General features: G+C 37.1%; 1 protein-coding gene across 6 annotated transcripts in view; it reads left to right on the forward strand.

Annotated features, from left to right (window-relative positions):
* Positions 1-25,880, forward strand: part of LOC116512390 (threonylcarbamoyladenosine tRNA methylthiotransferase-like) — a 342,750-nt gene that overhangs the window by 131,209 nt on the left and 185,661 nt on the right. For all 6 annotated transcript variants that reach the window (XR_004255878.1, XR_004255879.1, XM_032222856.1 and 3 more), the window contains one exon: positions 12,156-12,259. Coding sequence is in view for 4 of the 6 variants with exons in the window: in XM_032222856.1 (XP_032078747.1) it covers positions 12,156-12,259 (104 nt within the window). In the remaining 2 variants the exon portion in view is untranslated. The remainder of the gene's footprint in view (positions 1-12,155; positions 12,260-25,880) is intronic.

Raw genomic sequence — 25,880 nt, forward strand, 5'->3', positions numbered from 1 at the left:
ATTTGGCCAATTATATGTGTGCTAAGAATATTTCTTCTCCATGTCCCAGGAGTCAATGTGAACATGTGTAAACAATTATTTCTGGCAATTTTATCAGTAGGTGACCTGGGATGTTTCCAGGCTTAAGTAACTTAATAGAGAAATTGAAAATAGGCCAAGGTGTTTGAGAGCAGTTGGATAGGTTGGTTAGCAACTCCATGAAAAGACATGGCAGGACAGGTGCAAACAAAACGTATCATAGTTATTCGACGTCAGGGTCAATGCTGTATTGCCTCTAAGGCAGATGATTCCCAGTAAGGGTATGGCTAGCTGATGAGAGCTAAATAGCTTGAAATAGATCTATACTAGTCTCCCTTTATTTATTTATCAGCACAAATAAAAAACACATATATAACAAAGGCAACAGTAAAAATATTGGGTTTCTGTCATGATGGACTCTTGTGACGAGCCGATTGATAGATGATGGAAGCAGTTACCTTCCTCCCATAATTGGGGCTTACCAGGGGTTGTGACTCTAAATATATACCTTCTTCCCTGGCTGGGTGATAAGGAGTCGAGCTCTGTGGCTCAATGGTTAACACATCTGCCTTAGAGGCAATACAGCACAGGCTCGATTCCCAGTAAGGGTATGGCTAGCTGATGAGAGCTAAATATCTTGAAATAGATCTATACTAGTCTCCCTTTATTTATTTATCAGCACAAATAAAAAACATATGCCTCACATTTGTCCTTCCAAGGACTGAAGTTAGTTATATATTACTCCATACTGATCTGTTCCGTCAGTATTTATGCCAGATTTTCTATTCACAGCATGGTTTATTCCTAAAAAGGCAGTTCTAAACTCACAGTGGGAAGGGCTTTAAAGGACTGAAAATACAGTAAGATATATTTTTTTTTAAGAATTGAAATTTAAATGTTTGTTGTTCAAGAAAAAAAAAAGATATCTCCCTGGATCTTTTCTGAAGCTGCTGACCAACTGTTTAATATGAGCAACTGGCATGTTGGAACAGATTGCAAGTTTAGGATTGGCTGGCTGGGATTAGATTTCTGGCTTCCTGCTCCTAATGCTAGTACTGTAATGCATTTAGTAAAATGGCCAAGTGTCCAGTGCAAGTACTTCATTTAAGTCTTGCTTTCTCCACAGCAGGGCTCTCCAAACTTGGCAACTTTAAGACTGGTGGATTTCAGCTCCCAGACCTCTCTAGCCAGCTGGCTGGGGAATTCTGGGAATTGAAGTCCACAAGTCTTAAAAGTTGCCAAGTTTAGAGACCCCTCTTCTACAGGAACCAGGCGTAAATTGGAAAGCAGAGTACCACACAACGTTGTAAGCTTTTTTGGAATATTTATCCAATTGATTCATGGCTAATGTCACGCTTCTAGAAATTTAGATTATAATTATTGTGGTAAGGGCTGAAGTTGGTGAGTTGGGAACTGGTAGTTAAAGGCATCGAGGTTAGAGGATTGTAATGTAAACACGATGGATGCACGAAGACCACCAAGTAAGTTGCCAGTCTTGAATCATGCCAAGGGTTTCTATATAGGCTCTGCTCATTGTGTTGTTGGGGATTTCCTACTTTGGTATTAAAGATATAATTAGCTTTTTCCTCAGATTGATTTCCTCAACACAGACATTTAAGAAGAAAGGATGCTAAATTTATTGACCTATTCATGTGATTTCACAGAAAGTCCTGTAAATCTTTTTATTTGTATCTTTAAATTCACACTGACAGTACATCCGTTTTTGTCCTTTTCTGAATATTTGGGGGGAAGGGGGAGATTGGCCCTCCACAAGCAATTCCAACAACAGACACATTGACTACAACTAGCCTACGAACCCCTCAGAATCCAAATCAACCACACAACCAACCAGAGACAGCACCGACCCTCAACCCCAACCCACACAATTCCTTCCCCACCAGCAGTTCACCTCCCAACAACCCTAACATGAGGTACTCACCTTATCATGAGACCCATCACAAGACTCACTGATGACTCACAGCTGACCCATCACAATAGCCTCACTTGACACACCCATACCTGAAGCCCTTATAAACAAGACACTAACACTGACATCCCCTAAACTCTGCTGAAGATGTTACCTAGCCTGTAACAAAACGTTCAGAAACCAACCCACAAGCTTGGAGAATGAACCTTTACCCTCATCCTACACCTGAGCTACAGATATTTGCCACTATTGCAAAACCAGGCAAGTTGTTGCACCAAAGCACTGTTCTTGTTTGCAATAATGATTCTAGGCTACCTAAGTCATATCTGGAAATCTTCCATCAAGTCTAGCCGTGAGCTGAATTCAGGATTAACTGTCTGGAGAATGTGATTAAACCTTGATGTGGAGCCTAATAATTCAAGCTTGAAGCATGCTTTTAAAAGCACTGCATGTTTTTCTGGAGTTATGCATGATTTATCAAGAATATAATTGTGAAGCATGCTTCTTCCCACAAGAACTGTTTTTAGAATAGGCTTCAATACTTTTTTTTTCCATATGAAACTGAATTCTAGATTTGCTAACCTCTTTTGGCTATTACTAATTTAGATGAAATCATGAAAACCAAGTTATCGGGAACACTTGTCTCTTATTATTTTATAAAATATAACATTAGTAACTCTCCTGTATTATTAGTGTGCTATCAGCCTGGAATCATTTCTCATTCTCACTGCTGTAAGAGAGACAAATGCAAATTCTCTGAGTTTTCTCACCGTAAGGTAGCTTACTTGAATAGTCATAGTGCTGTGTTTTTGATTACTTAGTGCTATTCTTTTTGCCATCGCTTCCTCCTCACAATTCAGAACTTGTGTTCCCACAATGGCCACTAACATAAACCTTTTAGGCAATTATTTGTTTGTTTGTTTGTTTAAAGCAAGCCTGATAGCTATCTTTTGTCTAAATTAAGATTGCCAAACTTCTGCCCACTCACACAAAACTCTTCACCTCTCTTTCTCTCTCCCCCGGATGTTTTAACCAGTCCTAAAACAATACCTTTTATCCCAAGAACCTGTTACATGTTTCTGAAATCACTGTAGCCTAATGTTTCCTGCAAGACTTCACCACTTTAACTGGCCCTCTTCCATAAGCCATTGAGGAAGTGAAAACAATGGGGTCTTATCGCAGGCAAAAGTCTACCGTTCAGCTGAGGTTTTTTGTAAGGCTGTTATAGATGTCTCAGAGGCCTCCTTGTTTTACTAAGTGCGTTGCTCAACAGCAAAAGTGTGGCCGATCATAGCTTTCTTTGTTTCATTATTAGCTTTCAAAAAGCGTTAAACCCTTCTTGTACATAACAATACAGATTCATTGTTTTACCATAGATGTGACTTTTTTTTTTAAACCAATAGCATATCAAAAACGTAGAATTTTCTTCACTCAGGGAAAAAGAAAAGGAATGGAGAAAGTTGAGAAAGAAAATACAAATACAAAAAAGCTAGGCTTCAATAATTGTTGCATTCCAGGTACAATTTATGAATGCCACATTTATTCTGTGCTGTAAAGGATGCCCCCTGTTTCCCCCTCCTGTACATTGATCACACTGAAACTTTTTATAAAAAAAATATTACTATTCACCCTTCTCAAGTAACACCAATCGTTAAAAGTTCTCATCCAAATAAATGTGAGGTTGTTTGTTGAATTTTTTTTTTTTTTGCTAAGGTGAGGAAATGGAGCGGTGTCCAACTTGGATTCTGAAGTCACAACGTTAGCTTCTACAAAGAAAGAAATCAATAAAGAAAGCAGGGTGTTGATGGTGAAAGCAGACAGATGAATGTTGAGAATGTCAGATAAAAGGGGAGTATCAATAAAAAGAAGGGGGGGGGGGAGGATTCAAGAATGTCTTTTCAGCTTGTGTATATGTGCAAAAAAAAAATACAACCTATGCCTTTACTTACATTGCAGTTCGTATATTAACAGATTGTTCGAACTGCAACAAAACTCTAAACACCCAACTCTAATTAGCAATCAGAAAAATGTGGTCTGCTTCTTCCCAGTTTCTATTTTCTTTTTCCATTGATTCAACAGTTTCTAAACTGCAATAACTGTATATACCAGAGGTGGCATTCAGCAGGTTCTGACCAGTTCTGAAGAACCAGTAGCGGAAATTTTGAGTAGTTCCCTGGTAAATGCCACCTCTGACTGGCCCTGCCCCCATTCTATTCTCTGCCTCCCAAATCCCAGCTGCCACGCCCACCAAGCCACACCCACATAACTGGTAGTAAAATTTTTGAATCCCACCACTGGTGTATACAGTATCTTAACACCAAGGTATGACCTCTTGATCTGTGCTGGAGCACATCGCAATGGCATGCTAATCACATTTATCATCTCATTGAAATCTCCTGTATAGATTGATTATTCATCTAGATGTCTGGTAGATTGCAGCTGGTAAATGTTCCATTCAGAGCTGGCCCCAACATCATATACTCTAGTTCTGCCAAGAAATGTCTCCCTTAATTAGAATGCAAGCATGCCTGTATGTATGTAATTAACTTACATAGCCTTCCAACTGATATGTGACTCAGGGCAGCATGCACAATATTAACAGCATATAACAACCTGAAAAACATTAAAATATAATCAAAAATAATATACCAATGCATCAAATGTAATGCACAGAACTTATCCTCTGTGAGTTCCTTTCCAAGACAATGAGAGGAAAATGTGGGCAAAGATTTTGCCTGGAATGGACAGCAATGAGATATCTCTGTGATTTCTGAAGTCTGGTTTGCTTCTCTTATTTTTGTAGAGAACAGCAATGAAAACATCATGGAAGTCATCAGACATCTGTGGACCAAATGTCTTCCAAGATATCTTGAAACGTCTATAAGATGTTTGAGTTCTAGTGCTTTGTAGATCTTAGCAGGAATGCTATCCTGCCCAGTTGCTTTATATGAGGTCATCTGTGAGATCACTTTCCTGATCTCATTAGTAGAGAGAGGCAAGTCTAGGACAGCCAAGTGAGAGCTAGGAATCTGCTGTAAGACATTATGGTCAGTTGGATAATCCATGAAGTAAGTTGGGAAAATTTTCAGTCCAGTGGTTTTTAGTCCTCCATGATCTTTGATTAGGCTTGACTCATCAATTGTAGCAAAGGAGAGCATCTTGATTTAGAAGGACCATTAATTGACTTTATGGTGCTGAAGAACTGGTGGCACGCATGACTCTGCACTGGTCAACCTTCCTCTGCCACCACTCAGCCTGCATTTCTTGCAGGTCTGCCTGTGTTTTAGATTGCAGGTGCTTAAACCTGACTTCCTTTGAGACAGATGATGGATTGATCTACCAGTCTGCATAGACCTTGTTCTTGGCCTGGAGGGCTGCTGAAATGATTTTGTGTGTTTTATCAAACCAGCCTTCTGCGCCAAGCACAGTCTGTATGGTGACACCTTTAAACTGCATCCACTTTGCAGAACAGGTTCCTGCAAGTGGTAAATTGCCGGTGGGTTTTTCATTAAGTAGAACTTGGAAGCATTGTCCTTTAACTAGGTCTTTTTAGTCTGCCGATGTTTCTGACCGTCCTTGGTTTCTTACAATGTAAAGGGATCTCTCTGTACGTTGAGAATCAACTGGACTACCCTGGGATCTATCCAGCACTCAACCTCTCACCTGGCACGGTTGATGATATCTTTTAAGATGTCATCATTTAAATAAATAAACTCTAAAATATTGCATAATGCAAATAATAACATAATATATAATGTAAATAAATTAGGCTGGGAAAAAAAACCAATGCCAATCAGTGATGCAGTGGATTGGCTCGCAATATTTTAACTCGCAGGCTAAAAGCCAAGTGAAATAGAGAGGTTTCCCCTCCCAATGGAATACCACAAAGGGGAAGAGGCAACCCATATGTGAAAGTATACTCATTGGGTGGATTCAGCCAGTGCAGGCCTCCTCCCCTCTCCTCCCCTCTCCTCCCCTCCTGTCCCATCCCTTCATTTAAAGCATGTTGAGCTTCCTTTTCTGATCCACAGTGTTACAAACTGCCCAAGGGAAATAGTCGCAGTCTTTGAAGCTTATGCTTCAAAGCCCCATAAAGCTTCTCAATACCTCTGTTATTATACTTAAGATTGCTTATTACGATAATTAAAACTACAGTAGCCATAATATCAGCAATTTTATTGTTTTAAATTGTTTTTTAAACTTTTAATTCCAATGTATGTTCTGAATTGTAAGCCACCAGAGTCATTTAATGAAACAGGTGGCTATAAAAAAAATTGAACAAATAAATAAATGTTACATTTTTAAATGATTTTGTTTTTTGAAAAACGTGGAACATTAAAGAGGCAGGGAAGTAAGTTGTTGTTACAAGGCCACTTCAGGCAATTGGTCTCCCCAACAGTATGTATGTATGTATGTATGTGTGTATGTGTGTGTGTGTGTGTGTGTGTATCTATCTATCTATCTATCTATCTATCTATCTATCTATCTATCTATCTATCTATCTATGTAGGTCTCTAGTTGTTCGGGTTTTCTCCCGCGTAGAATTGGAGATGTCTTGGCGACGTTTCGACGAAGTCTCATTCGTCATCTTCAGGCGGCTTCAGACTACTTCAGGTTTGGTGTTTCCAGGAGTAGTGGGAACACTACTCCTGGAACTCCTGGAAACACCAAACCTGAAGTAGTCTGAAGCCGCCTGAAGATGACGAATGAGACTTCGTCGAAACGTCGCCAAGACATCTCCAATTCTACGCGGGAGAAAACCCGAACAACTAGAGACCTACATACTAACACCCGCGAAAACCTCAGAAAACATATATATATATATATATATATATATATATATATATATATATATATATATATATATATATATATATATATATATTTGTGCTGATAAATAGTTAGCAGTTAGCTTCCTCCCATAATTGGGACTTACTAGGGGTTGTTATATATATATATATATATATATATATATATATATATATATATATATATATATATATATATATATATATATATATATAGAGAGAGAGAGAGAGAGAGAGAGAGAGAGAGAGAGAGAGAGAGAGAGAGTTAGAGAGAGAGAGAGAGTTACAACCCCGGTATGCCCAAATATGGGAGGAAGTTCACTACTTCCATTCTCTGTCCATCGGCTTGTCACAAGAGACCATCCAGACAGAAACCCAATATTTTTACTGTTGCCTTTTTGTTACATATGTATACATATGTATACATATATATATACGTATGTATGTATGTATGTATGTATGTATGTATGTCTTTGGTTATTCGGGTTTTCTCCCGCGTAAAATTGGAAGTGTCTTGGCGACGTTTCGACGAAGACTTATTCGTCATCTTCAGGCTTGTTTGCTTGGCTTCGTGCTTCCAGGAGCAATGTGAAGCCGAGCAAACAAGCCTGAAGATGACGAATGAGACTTCGTTGAAACGTCACCAAGATACTTCCAATTTTACGCGGGAGAAAACCCGAATAACCAAAGACCTACATACTAACACCCACGAAAACATCAGAATATATATATGTATGTGTATGTGTATGTGTATGTGTATGTGTATGTGTATGTGTATGTGTATGTGTATGTGTATGTGTATGTATATGTATATGTATATGTATATGTATATGTATATGTATATATGTATATATATATGTGTGTATATATATATATATATATGTGTGTGTGTGTGTGTGTGTATATATATATATATATATATATATATATATATATATATATATATATATATATATATATATATATATATATATATATATATATATACACACACACACATATACATACATACATTGTGTGTTAAGGGGAAAAAAATCCATTGGATTTGTAATCACTGTGAACATAAAGAGATTAAGTTCTTTCATAAGGTGACCAGATTTTCAGATTGGTAAAGAAGGACACCTTTGACCGGGGAGGGTGGGCTTGATTAAAATTTTTACTAAATACATACATAAATACATACATACATACATACATACATACATACATACATACATCAGAAATTGTTACTCCAGAAGAACCTCACTATTTAATATGTTCTTGCTGTATTCAGTCTGGACATGAAATCCTTTGTAATTATTTTCAGTTCAGCATCCTTGCAAGTTTAATATGTGCATTTGGTTGACAAATGTTGCCAAGAAGGCCTACATTTTTTTCTAAAAGACACAAAAAGTAGAGATGGAAGGAAGTAGAAGAGATTATTGTTCTGCTTATTTCTGCAGATGTACATTATAATGGAACCCCCAGTTTGGTCTGAAATGGATGAATGGATGCAAATTATTTTATAAAGTGATTATTAGGCTCCATTACAGATTTTCATGACAATGAAAGAAAATGTTAAAAGTACTTAATAATTGCAGCTGGATTTCTTCTCAATCCCTTTAAAAGTTTTTTGGCTGGTCTCTTAGAGTTTGCTCCATAAATCTAAAAAAAATGGATTTGGGTACTAATAATTCATTCATGCCAGTTTTAAATACATGCTTATTCACATGACCTGATATCTTTTATAGCTTTAAGCTGCCAAATAACTACTTATGTCTCATCTTGAGCACTTGATGGCATTATGTGAAAACGTTGCAGAAAATTTCATAAGATTTAGATTTTACAATTGATTTGTGTTGCTATCAGAATGTCAATCATGAAAAGAGTGCTACATTTTTTGAATATTATTCTGTTTTGAACGCTGAAATCAAAAGCCTGATAATATAATGGAGTGTTTTTGTGGTATTTTTTTCTTCTTAGTAGTTTCCTGCAATCAGGATCCATTTTTTTCTGATTAACCAAGTCTTAATCAATTGGTTGTGACAGGAATTGGCAGACTGTCTTGTCACGTAATCCTGACATTGTGGGCTCAGCAAGAGTGACTGGCCTGAAGACACCCGTCTGGCTTTGTGCCTAAGGAGGGACTAGAATTCCCAATCCTCTGATCTCGAGCTTGGTACCTTAACCCAGTGTTTCTCAACCTTGGCAACTTGAAGATGTCCGGACTTCAACTCCCAGAATTCCCCAGCCAGCGAATGCTGGCTGGGGAATTCTGGGAGTTGTAGTCCGGACATCTTCAAGTTGCCAAGGTTGAGAAACACTGCCTTAACCACTAGACCAAATGGCTTTTTTATTACATTTAATATTTTAAACATTAATTTAATAATTAATTCAATTAGTAATTAATACAATAACTGAAGTGTTAAACATTTAACAAACTGGCTCTTTTTATATTATATTTGTAATAAATATAATATGCATAAGTAATTATTGGGAAATACATTTCTCAGTAATCATATTAAGAATTATATTAAGCCCTGAGCAGAATGGTCTTTGTAAGATTTGTTTATTGAAATACATGATTTTTCTCTTGGTGTTCATAGTATATTAGCTGTTTTCAGGAATTTTACATAAGAGTTTACTCAATGAACTCTGTAAGAATATCATAGTTTGAAGCAGGGGTGAAATCAATTTACCTTTGTTACCGGTTCACAAATGTGAGCACATGCGCCACTTCTGCACATGTGCACAGGAACTTATGCACATAGCGTCAAAAACAGGATGTGATGACGTCCAGGAGGGTGGGTGGAGCCTCCCGTCACCACCGCTATTGGTTCATTCAAATTGTACCACTGGTTTCCACCAATCCAAGATTCTCAGTATAGTATTCAGTACTGTGGTTTACATTTTTCTAAGTGTTTAATATGAATGAGTAAGTTGGCTCCAATGATTTAAGGGCTCCTTTTCAACATTATGAAATATGTAAACTTTAGAAACTTAAAATAGTAACTACAGCATTTGTTTGTTTAGTCATTTAAAGTGAGTTATGGAATGACATAATTAGGTAAATGATGTTACAAGTTTTTATGGTAATGAACAGGGATGACCAGATATCATCATTAAAAGAGGTCATCAGGCCTGGACAAAGTCACTGATAAGACTGTTGTGTCCACCTAATGATATCTTCCATAGTGTCTAAGAGCTCTATCAGAAGCCCAGAATCTTGATCACATAGCCATATTAAATTTCTAGGCCTAGATAATTCATTTTGCGTGATCTAGAATCAGACCTACTGTCATAACAGTGCATGGAGGAGACTTCACCAATGGCACAATTCGTATTAGTATTTGCTATTTCCAAACTGCATGTTGACTAGGTTCCCTGCATAAAATTAAAAGTCAGGAAACACAACAGAAGGCTGAAAGTTGTATGAGTTCTGTATAAAATAAGTAGGCCTTTAAGAGAGAGATATCTTCCAAGAGCAGAATAATTTGTGGCCAAGAAAGTTGAAATGAGCTTCTTAACAGTTGCTATATTCCCTAGCTTGATGGCTGTGACTGAAATGATCTTTCAGTCACAGGAAGAGGAAAACCTTTTCCGAAGATGGAATTTGGAACTTACTCATAACATCTTCTTTTTACAGTTTCATGCTTCTCTTCCTTCTTCTTATCCCTTTTGTACTCTTCCTGGCTCCAGCAACTGCTTTTATTTGCCTTCCTAATAATAAAGTTTGCATTTGCATTACTATGATGCATTTGAATTACTATGATGATGATCTACGAAGCCCCTGAAGGCAGAACAAGAAGCCAGTGGATGGAAACCAATCAAGGACAGAATCAACCTAGAATTAGGGAGAAATTTCCTGACAGTTAGAACAATTAATCAGTGGAACAACTTGCTTTCAGAAGTTGTGTGTGCTTCATCACTGGAGGTTTTTAAGAAGAAATTGGACAAGCATTTGTCTGAAATAGTATAGGTTTTTTTTTGCTTGAGCAGGGGGTTGGACTAGAAGACCTCCAAGATCCCTCCCACCTCTGTTTTTCTATTGTTCTGTTATTTCCTTTTAGAATAGAATTGCCAAGTAATGGTTTGATGATGATTTGGAGGACAACTTCCAGCAGAAAAGCCCATTTCTATCCTGGCTTCTGAAAGAAAGGGCCCAAGAGGGCTTTTCCCTACTTCTTTTAACATTACAAGTACAAGGAGGGAGAATTGAGAGCATTTTATTCATGGTTTTGGCAATCAGCAGCTGATTGAGACAACAAAGTTGAGCCCAGGGGTGGACAACTATGCCAACTTTACGACTGTGGACTTCAGCTCCCAGAATTCCTGAGCCAGCACGGTTGAAGTTCCTGTAGTAAAGTTGCTACAGTTTCCCACCCCTATATCCATAATGCTTTTAAGGTACAGAAGAAAGCAGACAAGATAAAACATAAATGAGAACTGTGAAAATAAATGTTTCTTTTTTGCATGATCATATCCTCATTATGCCAGTCAACTTTGATAACTAATAATGATAATGAAACTGAGCTGAAAACAAAATGCTCAAAAACAACTCATCTTTAAGCAGCAAGGAATAATGCACCTCTTACCGTTTCATTGTCTCTTATTTGCTCATTTCCTTCTTATAAGACCTATTCCCCTGTTAGACTTCAGTGATTCATCTTCACTATTTTCTATTTTTATTAATGCACATAACACGTAAACATTTTGACACTTGAAGTTTCTAAGCACATTTTTAAAGCTATAGGACTTGTGCTTGCTGGTATGAATTAAGTGGGCATTGGAAGTTGATTTAAATTGAAGATACTTTATTTTTGTCTACACAGTATGTCAAAAATGTATTTTTAGCATCTACTACTTGTTCTGTCTCATACAATACTTAAGATCCGTAGGCAGTTGACCATACATACTTAACATTGACTAATTATGAGTTAATATCCCATGTAATAAACTGTTTAAAGAAATATAAAATATTTGTCTTAGCTTGACTATTGTTATTATATTTTTACTCCCAAGTCCGGCATCATTTGTTCTGGGAGACAAAAATCCAGATGGCCTCTACACCTACAAAGATTTTTAAAAATTTTAACTTCTTCTGCCATTCAGTGATTGATCTGATTTTTGCAGCTCTGGGCTAATTTTAAATTATCCACCATGCAAGCAAATGATTGAGTAGCACAAAGATGACAAAAGCTTGCACAATTAATAAGAAAATCATTTTTGAGAGACAATATATGCCTTGATTAAACTTGATTTTGAAAGGATTAGTTTGTCAATAATGTCATGTAATGCTTTATGTATAACTACAATAGCTGTCTATAAATACATTTTGAAGAGAAGAGCAACAGGGTTCATAATCTGGATTTGTGTGGATGTATTCTTTTAAAATGAAATAATATACTTGCTTTTTTTTCCAGGTGTCTGAATGCATGTACTTATTGCAAAACTAAGCATGCCCGAGGGGAATTAGCAAGTTATTCTATTGAAGAACTGGTAAACAGAGGCAAACAATCCTTTGAAGGTAGGTTTTTTCATTTGTTTAATTTTGTATTCTAAACATACTTTTCAAGACATCTACTAATGTGATATACTATAACTTAATCTATCGCAGAATATATAGTACTAAATGCACCAGAATTTACTTTAAAAAGCTCACATATATATATAGGTTTAAATAATTAATTTTCTTTTTTATCTGTGTATTTTTTTCAAATCTGGAAAATTGTATGTATTCATATACTACTAAAACTCTTATTGTATTTACCTGTTTCTCTGTTTGTACTCTCAAGTTAGGCCAAATCGTGCTTTATACCGCAACAGTGTTTGAATCAAGGCATCTAAAATGTGCTAACTTAAGGATGCGTAAAAAATCTGGGACCCATGATTTTTGTAAAATTAAATTTCCAAGATGTTCAGACTACTTTTATTTCCAGTGAAATTCAGTGTTACTATGGTCGTGTGATTGTAGTTCCTAATGCTCCTTGCCAGCTTCCCACAAGCAAAGTCAATGGGGAAGCCAGCAGGAAGTTGGAAGTCACTCCCACTGCTTTTTTGCCCACTCATGATGTTTAGGTAACTTATTAACTTATTATTATTATTATACAATTGTATCACAGCGGCCAGTTGTTTCGCCGGATTTGGCATTGGTTACTAGTCGGGCCCCACCCAGGGGCCTAGGACGTTGTAACGTGTTTTCGTAATATGCGTGCAGATCCAAGCAGTGCGGCTTTTTGCATTTGACTGATGGTGATTTTGTCAATTTTTAACTGTTTTAAATGTAATTCCAGTGCTTTTGGAATAGCACCCAGTGTGCCAATTACCACTGGAATTATCACTGCTGGTTTGTGCCATAGTCGTTGAATTTCAATTTTTAAGTCCTGGTATTTTGCGATTTTTTCATGTTCCTTCTCAGCGACCCTGCTATCACCTGGTATTGCTATGTCTATGATTGTGACCTTATTTTTCTCAACCAGTGTGATGTCTGGTGTATTATGCGCCAGTATTTTGTCCGTTTGTATGCGAAAATCCCACAAGATCTTGACCATCTGATTTTCGGTGACTTTTTCAGGCTGATGTTCCCACCAGTTTGTTGCTGTTTTAATATTATAATTTTTGCACAAATTCCAATGGATCATTTGTGCTACTGAATTGTGCCGCAATTTATAATCAGTCTGCGCGATTTTTTTACAGCAGCTGAGTATGTGATCAACAGTTTCATCAGCTTCTTTGCAAAGTCTGCATTATTATTATTATTATTATTCTCCATTTTTTTAATTTTTTGAATAAAAAACAAACAAAATCATCCTCCATTAGAAATTGTAGAAAGTCAATTGTTTACAAAACATTTTTGTGCGTCCCTTCCAGTCATCGCCTCTGATTCATATCAAATTATCTATTTTACATCACATATATTTATATATATTGTTATCATCATACCTCATCCTTCAAATGACTATAGTTGTTTTAACGTCCCTTTATAGCAAACATTCCAAAATTTAAAACAAAACCACCTAGTGGCATTCCCTTAGCTATTTTCAATATTATCTAACCACATTATACCTTTATAACACATTAAAAAAAAAGATTATGTTTAATAACAAAAATTTTAAACCTCTTTTCTTAATCATTGTTTACAATTTATATCCATTTTCCCTTTTATCCTGTCAATACAAATTATTACATTATCATTATCAGTCATTTATTTAACGATAGTTTGACTAAATTTAACTTACTTTTTCCTCTTTTTTTCACTAGTTAAAATGTTTACCAAATTTCCTCTTATCAAACCAATAAATATAGATACATTGTTATCCTTATCAATTATTTATCTAACTTTATCCATTAACACTACATTTTTAACATAATGCTCTAATTTTAACAAAAAAATTTAAACCTTTTCTTAATCATCGTATATAATTTATATCCAATTTTCCCTTTTATCATGTCAGTACAAATTATTACATTATTATCATTATCAATCATTTATTTAACGATAGTTTGACTATGTTTAACTTACTTTTTCCCCTTTTTTCACCTTTTAAAAATTTATACCAAATTTCTTCTTATCAAACCAATATATATGTGTACATTGTTATCATTATAAATTATTTACCTAACTTTATCATTATCACTACATTTTTAACATAATGCTCTAATTTTAACTAAATGTAACTAGTGTTTTATTATTAATTTTCATATCTCAACCTGTGTCTTTCCAGTAATAGTGTAGTTCTATTTCTTTTGCCATTTGTGGAATTGGTCTTCTGGTTATTTCCTTAATCAAATTTGTTTGGACTTCTCTTCGCAACTTGTTGCTTATTACATATCTTGTAAAATCTTGAAACCCTCCATCAGCTTCCTTAATCAATTTATCTTTGGTTATCAGTAGTGTTTTGGTCAAAATTTCTCTCTTTAAGTCCATCCATTCTTCTCTTTTGTCTTCTTCTATACCTTGAAATCTGTAGTAAAACACCTTTCCATCTATCTTCTCTTTCCTTGTTCCACTCTTTCCATCTCCAACCACACTCAGTTCACTGTCGATATCTACAGTTATCTTGCCTCTTTGTTCATTTTCCCCCTGAGTTTTTGAAACTCAAGCCTCCACTTTTTCCATTTGCTGAATATCTTCTGTTTGCTGAGTATCTTCCATTTTTCCATCAGGTTTTGCCACATTAAAGTTTATATTTTCCAATCTCTTCTCATTTCTCTCTGTTGTTTCTAATAATTTTTGAATTCCAGACATAATCTGTTGAAATGTTATGGTTTCTTTTTTAATTTGTGTCATCCTTCCAATTAATAAACACTGCCACTCTGATTTAAAAACAAATCTCTTTCCAGCTAGCAACAAGCATCCAAAGGGTACCTGCGTAAACAATCCATGCCCTTCTTTATAAACAAGCTGAAGCCTTTGAACCAATATTGTAGGAGTAAAGGAAAAAATTTAATCCATAGATAAAAAAATAAATAGAAGGAGAAAATCCAAAACTTTCACTTTAAAAAGTAAAAAATATTCACAAAACTTCCATCGATAGAAAAAAAATAAAATAAAAAGGTAACATACTGTCCAGTTATCCTTAATTCCGCTGCTTATTTCCTTTTCTTTACCAATTTGATTTAACTTCAATCTTTTTTGGGGCAGTCTTTTATAAAAATAAAATTTCCTCACCAGATGGACACTTTCTCTTTCCGCTTTTCCTCCCATTGTCCCGACTTCAGCAGCTTGAGGTGCTTTTTGTCACCGGCTAGAAGAGATTCTCTTTGATCAATAAGGGACTTTGCGATGTCCCTGAGATCAACAAGACGTATTCTTCCCTGTCACTGTCTCTTCGGGACAGTTTAGGTCCAGATAAACTGTCCAGTGGCAAAAGTATCGACTGCGATCTTGGAGTCCCGAGATCGCACCTCATGTCGTTGTGATGTCAGCTTTCCCCAGTATTAACTTATTATTGAAGTTCATTTGCCGCAACAATTATTTTTCTATGTATAATGTATAATAGGATCATCTCTTCTCAGGTAATCCTGGGATCATCCACCATCAAGGTGAAAATTTATGGTCGGCCTAAAATTTAATGTTTATTCTGGTCACAGAATATGTATGCTACACAGAAAGTATGCTACTTTCCTCCCCGAGAATGACCTAACAGGTCACGGTATTGTCTAGTATTATTTATTTTCAGCTACAGGTAGTCATCAACTTACAGTTGTTTGTTTAACAATGGTTCAAAGTTACAACGGCCCTGAAAAAAGTGAGTTATGACCTGTTCTCAAAGTTTTGATTATTGCATCACCCCTATGGCCACATGATTGCAATTTGTGCATTTGACAATTGACCCACAACTGATTATACTGCCCTATGGCCACATGATTGCAATTTGTGCATTTGACAATTGACCCACAACTGATTATACTGCCCTGTGGCCACATGATTGCAACTTGTGATCTTCCCCACTAGTTTCTGATAAGGAACGTCAATTGAGGAAGTTGGATTAATTTAAATGACCAGATGATGCACCAAACGACTGGGGCGATTTACTTAATGACCATGGTAAAATGGCATTGAAATCAAATCCAGTGGTGTGAACACATCACTTGGCAACTGAAATCCCAGCCCTGATTGTGGTTGCAAGTCAAGGAGTATTCCATGTATTAATGAATGGCTTTCAGTTCAAGAATTCTTTTTGACACAATCATGATAACCTCTATTGTCAGAAGTTGAAATGCCAGTGCTGGTTATGTGTAGAGTACATATCCTTAAAGTACCAGCTGGAAGTAGATTTCCTGAAACCTGCCTATGAAAAAGGAAGTGTTTCTGGCCTAGGTGGGGACCATTAAACAGGCAGGAAAATCTACCAATCAAGATCTGTTTTTTTGTATTGTATTGTATTGTATTTATTTGTCTTGTATGCCGCCCACTCCCGAAGGACTCAGGGCGGCTCACAATAGACAAGGGAAGGGGGAAAACTAGACAAAGACAACACTTTAAAAACAAAACCGCAACATTCACAATTTCCGCGGGGCTGGATGTTTCACAGGCCCCCCGGCCTGCTGGAGCAGCCAGGACTTGGTGGCTTTGTGGAAAGCCGGGAGGGTCGTAAGGGTCCGGATCTCGACAGGGAGATCATTCCAGAGGGCTGGAGCTGCAACAGAGAAGGCTCTCCCCTGGGGGGTCGCCAGCCAACATTGGCTGGCAGATGGAATCCGGAAGAGACCTAACCTGTGAGATCTGATCGGTCTATGGGAAGTAATCGGCAGGAGGCGCTCTCTCAGGTGTTTTAATTGTGATCCAGACAGATCATATGCCCAAGGTTGAAACTCAGAAAGGGACTTCTTCAGTTGGCTTCATTTCAAGTAGGTTATGCATGGCAGACAAGCAGAAGACTCCAGTGCTGGTAAAATTGTTGCAACAGGTGATGATCTAGGAATGTTTAATTTTAAGTAGGAATGTTTAATTTCAAGTTAGGTTGCATTCACAGAATATCAATAAGAAATCCTTTGGTGTCAGATTTTTGCTACTTCCTTCTGGAGAAATACAGACAAGATTTTGGCTTTAATTCCTATTGAAATGTTATATTAGGAATTTCCTGAAAACATTTGTTATATTTAATGCTTTATCCTCTTGCTTTGATATATTGCTTTTTCATTCTCTAGTATTGTTTAAAACTTGCTTGAGTTTTTGTTTTTATACATATAGCAACGCTTTTTTGGCTTGGGCTCATTTTTTAAACTGGCTCAACATTAAACAATTTTGTATACCATGACATTGTTTCACTGTCTTTTGTTGAAGTCCCCTAAGACTTTAAGTGACATGTTGGTAGGCATAATGGAAGGAAGGTCAACAGAGAAAGATTGTTTGTTCTTTGCTGTGCAAGTATTTGCTTTTGATTAACGCCCCCCCCCCCCCCAAATCCATTTTTACCGTAGTGTTTGCTAAAACCTTTTAGTGTCTTTGCTTAATAAATAAATATCATTCTCCATTTATTAAACACAGAAGATCTGATAGGCACATGCAGATGGGTTTGTAGCAGTCAAATGTTACTGTTGTTCCTAACAAATGATTTTTACTTAAAACATATATCTGACGTTTGTATTCTACATTTTAGTGCAAAATAAGAAAACAGAAACGTTGAACAGAAACTTCAACAGAAAAAAAAAACTAACCAAAAAAAACAGTTCTTGAAATAAGCTGTTTTGGATATAGTAGAACTGAGCAGACATTATAAAGCAGCAAATCATGGGTTTTATGTAGGGACAAAAGAATATTTTATGTATAGTCTGTAAGAATGGTAGAATAGAATCTTGCATCACTTTAGCCACTCCAACCATTTCATTAAGTTAGCTACAGTTCATGAAAGTTTATCCTTTTAATAATATTTGTTTGTCGGAAAAGATATAACCAGATTCCTTCTGATCTTGCAAATAGGTACCAGTAGCTACAATTCAGTTTTCATACTCCTTGGAGTTCCATCTTCTGAATTAAATTCTCTTCAATAGATTCGTCTCTGGTCATAGTGGGCAAGCGACTTATTTATCTTTCCTTAAAGTCCTTTGCATCCTCCTGAAACTCTCTATAGCCTGCCATAGAGAGAGAGAAAAATGTTGAAATTAGCCTTCTGTCCTGGGGATTCTTTGCAGGATCTATGGGCTACTAGGATCGGATTTTTGAGAGGGAGTGTTTGCAATTCGAATAGTGTTTGCAATACCAATAGTTTATAGAAATGTAACATAATATATGACTTAATATTAGGCTAATAATAGTAAACATTACTTGTTCGTCAAAGCAATGCTTATGTAGTAAATTATCCTGTATGTGTTTCTAACTTAAGGGTTTAGGTGTTTGTTTTTAAAGGTGCAAGAGTCCATCTGTTTTTTTCCAAGGCTGCAGCTCATGATGGCGAACCTATGGCATACATGCCTCTCTGTGGGCATGTGCGCCATCACCAGCTGGTCTTTTGGGTTCCATCCCATGCCAGCTGCTCTCTTCTGGGTTCCGTTGTGTGTATGTGTGAAGACCAGCTGGCTGGGGCACATGCATGTGACAGAACCCAGAAGAACAGCTGGCCAGCGTGCACATGTGCACCAGCCAGCTGCTCTTTTCTGGGTTGTGGTACTCCGGCATATGCGAGCAGAGATCCGTGCATGCACATGCGTGCGCTCCAGTTTTGGCACTCGGTGCTGAAAAAGTTAATCATCCCTGTCATATAGAATTTATGTTTTTCCAGCATGGCTCAAAATAAATCCATTCATCTAAATATCGATAAGCAATTCTGGGCTTCCAAAAGAATGGGAGAAAAGGGTGTTGATACATTGACATGCATTCATTCAAGGAATGAATTAAAGATAAAAATATGAATCAACTATCTTCATGCAAATGGGTTTCCTAGCGTGCTTGTCTTTGGTTGTGTGTATGTGTATTTGGGGGCAGGGTGGAACACAAGTATATGGATATACCAATTCACACATATCTGTACCTAAAGTCTTCTGATTACGCCTGATTTTAACACATGGCTTCAGTTAGTTTGGCAACAAACAAGATTTTCTTCCTTTCTCAACTTTTTTTCTTGTCATCATTTTGAACCCCAAAGAAGAAAGATACCAACTAAATGGGAAGTTTTTCTCTTGAGAAGTTTAGCCTTGTATTTACTTTATTTCTTCCCTTTTTATGTTAAGAATGTTCCAGTCTCAGTTGCTGACTCTGCTAATGTAGAAACACTATAATGCCAACATAAATATTTTGATACCAGTCTGTCATTTTAAAAGCTATTCAGGACAGCATAAATAATTAGGTGTTTTTTTCATTATCCCATGTAATTCTTCCTAAAGGCTCCTCAAGAGAAGTAAACATATTTATAGTCTTTAAATTATTCTTTGTTGAATAATAATTATTGATATTCATAATAATTATGAATAATCATGAATTAGTTAAATTATTATTAGGTTACTGTATGCAACAGTATAAAAATGTAATATTCAATGCTTTATTTTTCTTTTTAAAAATAGTAGCTTTTATTTTATGTTATTTTTTTAAAAAAATGAGACTTGTTTGCATTTTGCTACTACACAAGCTATTAATGCTACTGAAAATAGCCTCTGACTATTCCCACATGTTTAAACCAGAGGTGGGTTTCTGCCAGTTCGGCAAGGATTAGGCGAACCAGTAGTGGCGGCAGCGGGAGGCTCCACCCACCCTCTCAGACGCTTCTGGTAGTAAAAAAAAAATGGAAACCCACCACTGGTTTAAACCATTGTTTCTATGTAATTTCTCTCTGATATAGCTCAGCCTCTGGTCCAGAAGGCTACCTCAAATGGATCCTAACCCTAATTTCAGAGGTATTTCCCTAGTATATGAGGAGAAACAAGAATAAAAAAATCCAAATGGAAGTGACCGAAAAACAAAAATCGTGGAAAGGGAGGCTCTTTTCATTGCAAATTAGCATAATTCAGGTATTGCCCTAATATGGATTTGGAATTATTAGTATGATTCAAAATAATAATATTTTAAGATTTAATCTTTGTTCCACGCTTTGAATAATCCTCTGGTTGAGAGGAAAGCTTACTAGATGTAAGCTCTTTCTTCTTTCGAATCCTCTTACCTTAGTTACCAAAAAAAATCTAGCTTCACTGGAGTTTTCAAATATGCGCCTAATACTTTGATTCTGAAAGAATCCCACATATTTAGGATTGGTGATGTATTATGGGGGCTTGATATGTAAAGGACAAACACAAAAGGACGGGATGAGCTTTCCATGGTAACCATACCGTGTGCAGGCCCTGTTCATTTGCAGATAAGCAAGAAGGATGTATGCTAATGTCTAACTCTAAGCCTATCTCCTTCGGCGCCCAGGCATTCCTGGGTATACACATGTTTGAATTGAATCAGTCGGAGAGCTGAAGATTAAAGCAGCATTCATGGCAGAAAAATAACTCTTCAGTTATTAGCACTCTTAAAGTTTAGGGAGCTCCAGCCAATGTTTTGTTCCAAATCCCCTGAAAAACCAGCTCCCTTGTTCAGGTTTTGCACATTGCATTTTACCCCCATTTTTTATGTTATTGCCTCGAACATACAGTATGTCCCCAGAAAACCTAAAATTTTGGAGAGAATAGAGGCAGGTTTTTTTTCTTCTTCATTTCCGTTTCTTTTCATCCTGGTAGCTTTAAATAGGTTTGTTAACCTCTTCCCCCAAGCCTCCATTCTCCATATTGAAGTTTGCTGCTTTGGATTAGTCTAATTAGGAACTAATTATTTTCAATTGTACTTCTTCAGTTTTTCTCAAACCATGTCAAAATTAAGTCAGCTGTGGTGTTTCCCAGATCTGATTTGTTTGTGTGTCCCCCCCAAAGGATCCAGGAGGAGCAATGATCAAATGCACAGGTAGCCAGTGACAAACTTCATGGAAGTCCACAAGTGAAGAAGAGCGTTAGATGACATGACAAGCAAGACCCAGTCACCCACAGTGGACTCTTTGCACCAGCCTTTTTGTAATATGTATCTTCCAGCTGACCCCAAAGACTTAACAGAATAACAGTTGGAAGGGACTTTGGAGGTCTTCTAGTCCAGGGGTCTCCAACCTTGGCAACTTTACGACTTGTGGACTTCAACTCCCAGAATTCCTCAGCCAGCGCATGCTGGCTGAGGAATTCTGGGAGTTAAAGTCCACAAGTCGTAACATTTTCAAGGTTGGAGACCCTTGTTCTAGTCCGTTGCTCAAGCAGGAAACCCTTTACCACTTCAGACAAATGATTATCCAACATCTCCTTAAAAACTTCCAGCGTTGGAGCAGTCACAACTTCTGAAAGTAAGATGTTCCACTGATTAATTGTTTTAACTGTTATGAAATTTCTCCTTAGTTCCAGTTTGGTTCCCTCCTTGATTAGTTTCCACCCATTGCTTCTTGTTTTTCCCTCAGGTGCTTTGGAGAATAGCTTGGCTCCCTCTTCTTCGTGGCAGCCCCTGAGATATTGAAACATTGCTGTCATGTCAACCCTAGTCCTTTTCTTTACCAAACTAGACACATCCAGTCCCTGCAACCGTTTTCTGTATGTTTTAGCCTCCAATCCCCTAATCATTTCTCTTGCTTCTTCTTGGCACTCTTTCTAGAATCTCAACATCTTTGTCTGTGAAGATTCAAGATTTGAAGGATATGAATAACTTTATTAACGAAGGGCTGAAGAAGTAGTCAGATGAAAAATCGCAAAGGAGATTGGAAATGATAGATTTACAGTAAGGGGAAACACAAGCCAAAGCTTAAGATAACAAGTCATTTCCATAGCACAATTTCCTGTTGTATTATGACTCTTAAGTGCAATATCTGAAAAATACATACCAATCAAGTGCCCAGGTACTTTATAGATACGTGAATGTTTGGTTATAGGCATTCTCCACTGGATCAAGATGCTTGTGTACGATAAACTCCAGCTTGCATGATAAACTAGCATTACATTTTGAATTGACAAGATCATTCAAAACCATTGGCAAGTCATTCTTCCAAATACTATAAAAATCTCTATTTAGCTTCTGTTTGGTTCGGGATGACTTCTAATGAATTAGATCAGAACCTTCATTGAAGAAGTTCCTTATAATGACAGATTGGAGAAAAGCTATATATTAATTGTGTTACCGAGGAAAGTGATTTTTCAAGACTGTGGTGACTCCTTTAGACGCTTTTATTTATATTACCTTGTGTCTCATACTGCGGGAACTTCACAATGCATTGCTGGCATAACTAGATTTAATGAGTAAAAAGCAAGAAAAATTGATGCTGTGTGATGCTGAGTGCCCACAACAATCATAAAGATAAATATTTTTTTAAAAAAGAATTGCTCATCAGTTAACCATAATAAATCCTTCCCAGAAGCATAGATCAGAATCTGAGGCGTGCTTCTGGGTTTTATGCAATATTCCTGTTTATATTGTGGAAAATTACTGTATATGGAATAGTCACCATGGAGCTACATTGTGGCAAACAAAGGAGGAATATTGCTTGAGAATGCCTTTTTCTTTGTCGAAGAGGTTTTTCCCCCTGCCTAGTTTATTGTCTGTCTATATCTAATGTAGAAAATGTTCTAGTTTGTGATAAAAAAAATATCTATCTCTGGCATATTAATCTGGGTTTGTTTTTAATACGTTGTTCTTAATAAAGAATAGGAAATAATGATTTTATAATAAGTTGCATTCTCAACTGCTTTTTTTTGTAGAGCCGGAGTCTCCAAACTTTTCAGTTTGAGGCCCACACTGGACATTTTGCAAATATTCGAGGGTTGTGGGGGGGGAATCAGTTTAAAATATCAGAAAATAAGATTGGGCCTCCCCCTCCCCAATTCAGGCAAAGAATCAGGCATGAAATCCTCTTACCTTCGCTACTGGTTTGGAACAGGGAACTCGTGCGCAGCGCTTCTGCGCATGTGCAGAGCATCCATGATGACGGCTGGGCGAAACCTCCTGCCGCTGTCACTACCGGTTCGCCCGAACCAGGGCGAACCGACAGAATACCACCTCTGCAAAGGATGTAGCTCTCCAGCCAGTTTCCTCTTCCTCGTGACTGTTTGCACAGGGTGTTCTTCGTTTGGTGGGAGGCAGTTCAAGGGAGCACAGCGCATGGGAGGAGCTGATGGGCCAGAAGGAACCTTCCGGAGGGTCAGATGTAGCCTGCAGGCCGTAGAGAAATGTATTGTAGCTTTAATTGCACATTACTAAAACTGGATTTGTACCATTTCTCTCATTCTATAGTTCTTAGTCATTTTAGAGTCTAAAATACTTTTTCTGAGTTTGGGAAAGCTGCCAGATCTGTGCTACCTGTGGTTGGCTTTTTTGTCAATAGCATTTAGTAGAAAACCATCCAATCGTATCGCCAAAACCTTCTCTGTCAATATCTATCTATCAGTGAATAAGAAAGGGATACTACCTTATCAAAGCTTTTGTTTTTTCCAAAAGGTTTTAGATTTATTTCTGTGGAGAACAGAAATCTAATAGCACAGAAAATTACATCAAAAACCTGAAACAAATCAAGAATGGATCCAGGGTCTTCCAAACACTGTCTCTAGTGTGCAGAAAATTCCCAGGGAATAGAGGATAGTGAATGGAGATTAAACAGGTCAATTGAATATGTGTTTAGTGGTTTCAAAAGCTTCTGGTGGGTGCTGTAGCTATCCTTCTCTTATCACAATTCTGCCCTCCTAGGGAGATTTTCCAATAAGCCAGTTCTCTTCCAGTTCTGGCACTGTTTAAAAAGGAAGAGAAATTGTGCCACGACACGATGAAAATCAAGAGTTTTCTCCAGTAATAAAATGTATTTTATGTAACTCAAACAGATTTGTAAGTTTAATTTGAGTGTAATAAGACTGCTGTTTTCCCTGATCAATAGAGATTACATATTTTCATTAAGGTTCCCAATAGCTATCCTAAGGAAATCAACCCTGACTGCATTTTGGAAGGTCAGATACTGAAGTTGAAGCTTAATCACTTTGGCCACCAAATGAGAAGAGAGGACTCATTGAAAAAGACCATGATGTTGGGAAAGATTGAAGGCAAAAGGCGAAGGGGACGGCAGAGGGCGCAATGGCTAGATGGTGCCATTGACACAGTAGGCATGGGTTTGGGCAGACTCAGGGAGATACTGGAGGACAGGGGAGCCTGACGTATTATGGTCCATGGAATTGCAGAGAGCCAGGCAGAACTTACAAACTGAACAACAACAAAACTAGCCTATTCATGTTGGCTGTTCCATAAATATGTTAATGTTTTATCAGCCACATTTGAGCTTCAGTCTTTCCCAGATGAGGAATACAGTCATACAGTTGAGGATGCAAATGACCAACAAATGTGCGCCCGACAAATGCGCACCGACAAAACCGCGACACCATCAACAAACAACATAGTGGGACGCGAAAACAACGTTATAACCCTAACCCTAATCCTAATCGCGCTTTTGTGGGCGCGGTTTTGGCGATGCGCATTTGTCAGGTCACGCTTGGCTTCATGTGCAAAAAATCCAATCTGAAAACAGAAAAAGAGGAGCAATTCTACTACTGCTGCTCTGGAATACAACTTTGAATAGGGATTAAACCTACATTTGTTTATCTGCCGCATGGCTGCCCGGAAAATTCTGAGAGTTGAAGTCCACACACCATCAAATCGTCAAGATTGAGAAACACTGGTCTAATGTATGGCAAGTCATGAAGTGGAACAAAATCTTGCTAAGTCGTAGACTTAGACTTAGCCTTAGTTTTCTGGGAAGCCAATTTTCCCTTCTATCCCATTTATGAGAGAAATGTTAAAAACTTTATTACAATATTACTGAAAGATATTGTAACATAGAAACAGTGCCTGAGCCCTTTTTCTCAATACCCAGAATTGGTAGCCTTCAGAGGTATTGTTAGGAATTCTAAGAACTGGTCTCCACATCAGGAGGGTATTCCAGATGGGTGAATTAATGTCAAAGATTACTCATGCTGGATTGAACGAAGTTGGAATGTTAACTTTTATCTGCCTGTTTCAATTGATACTTCCACATGGAGTGATTTTCCTTCTGCAACTCCTCCAGCTCTTTTTGAAGTTGGCCATGCAATTATCTTTCCCCCCTTTTCAGTAACAATTTACGGATTTTCCACACATAAGGCCAAGGAAAAATGTACAATTCAACAATAGAAACAGATTCTGTGCATAATAAATTAAATAAGGGTAATAAATATGAAGAAGAATAGATAGGAATAAGAAAAGTCTTGACCACATGTTAACCATATTGTTTGATCTCTCCTTCCTCTCTCTAAATTCAAAGGTCAAAGTTAACACATTTCTTTAAGCCCACTATTAAGATTGTAATGCCCATTCATTCTTCCAAAATAGCAACATCATCTTCTTTGCTACAGTTCAATCACCATACACTGTTGTTGTCTCCTTTAAGCCATCTTTTGTGCTTTGTTTTTATCTGTGAATCAAAGTTAAAAAAAAACACTAATAAATATCCCAAATTCTTCCTAAACTGTAAAATTCCAGATATTTAAGATATAATTTAATGGCATTTTAGTATCTTCAAATCTTAATTTGGGGCTATTGAGAACAGCAACAACCAAACTGACCAATAAGACAAAGCCAAAAATAAAGTAGCCATGTATTGGTAATCCTACACTTACCCTCCATCCCCATCCTA

The sequence above is a fragment of the Thamnophis elegans genome, chromosome 8, assembly GCF_009769535.1.
Source record: "Thamnophis elegans isolate rThaEle1 chromosome 8, rThaEle1.pri, whole genome shotgun sequence".
Taxonomy (NCBI): domain Eukaryota; kingdom Metazoa; phylum Chordata; class Lepidosauria; order Squamata; family Colubridae; genus Thamnophis; species Thamnophis elegans.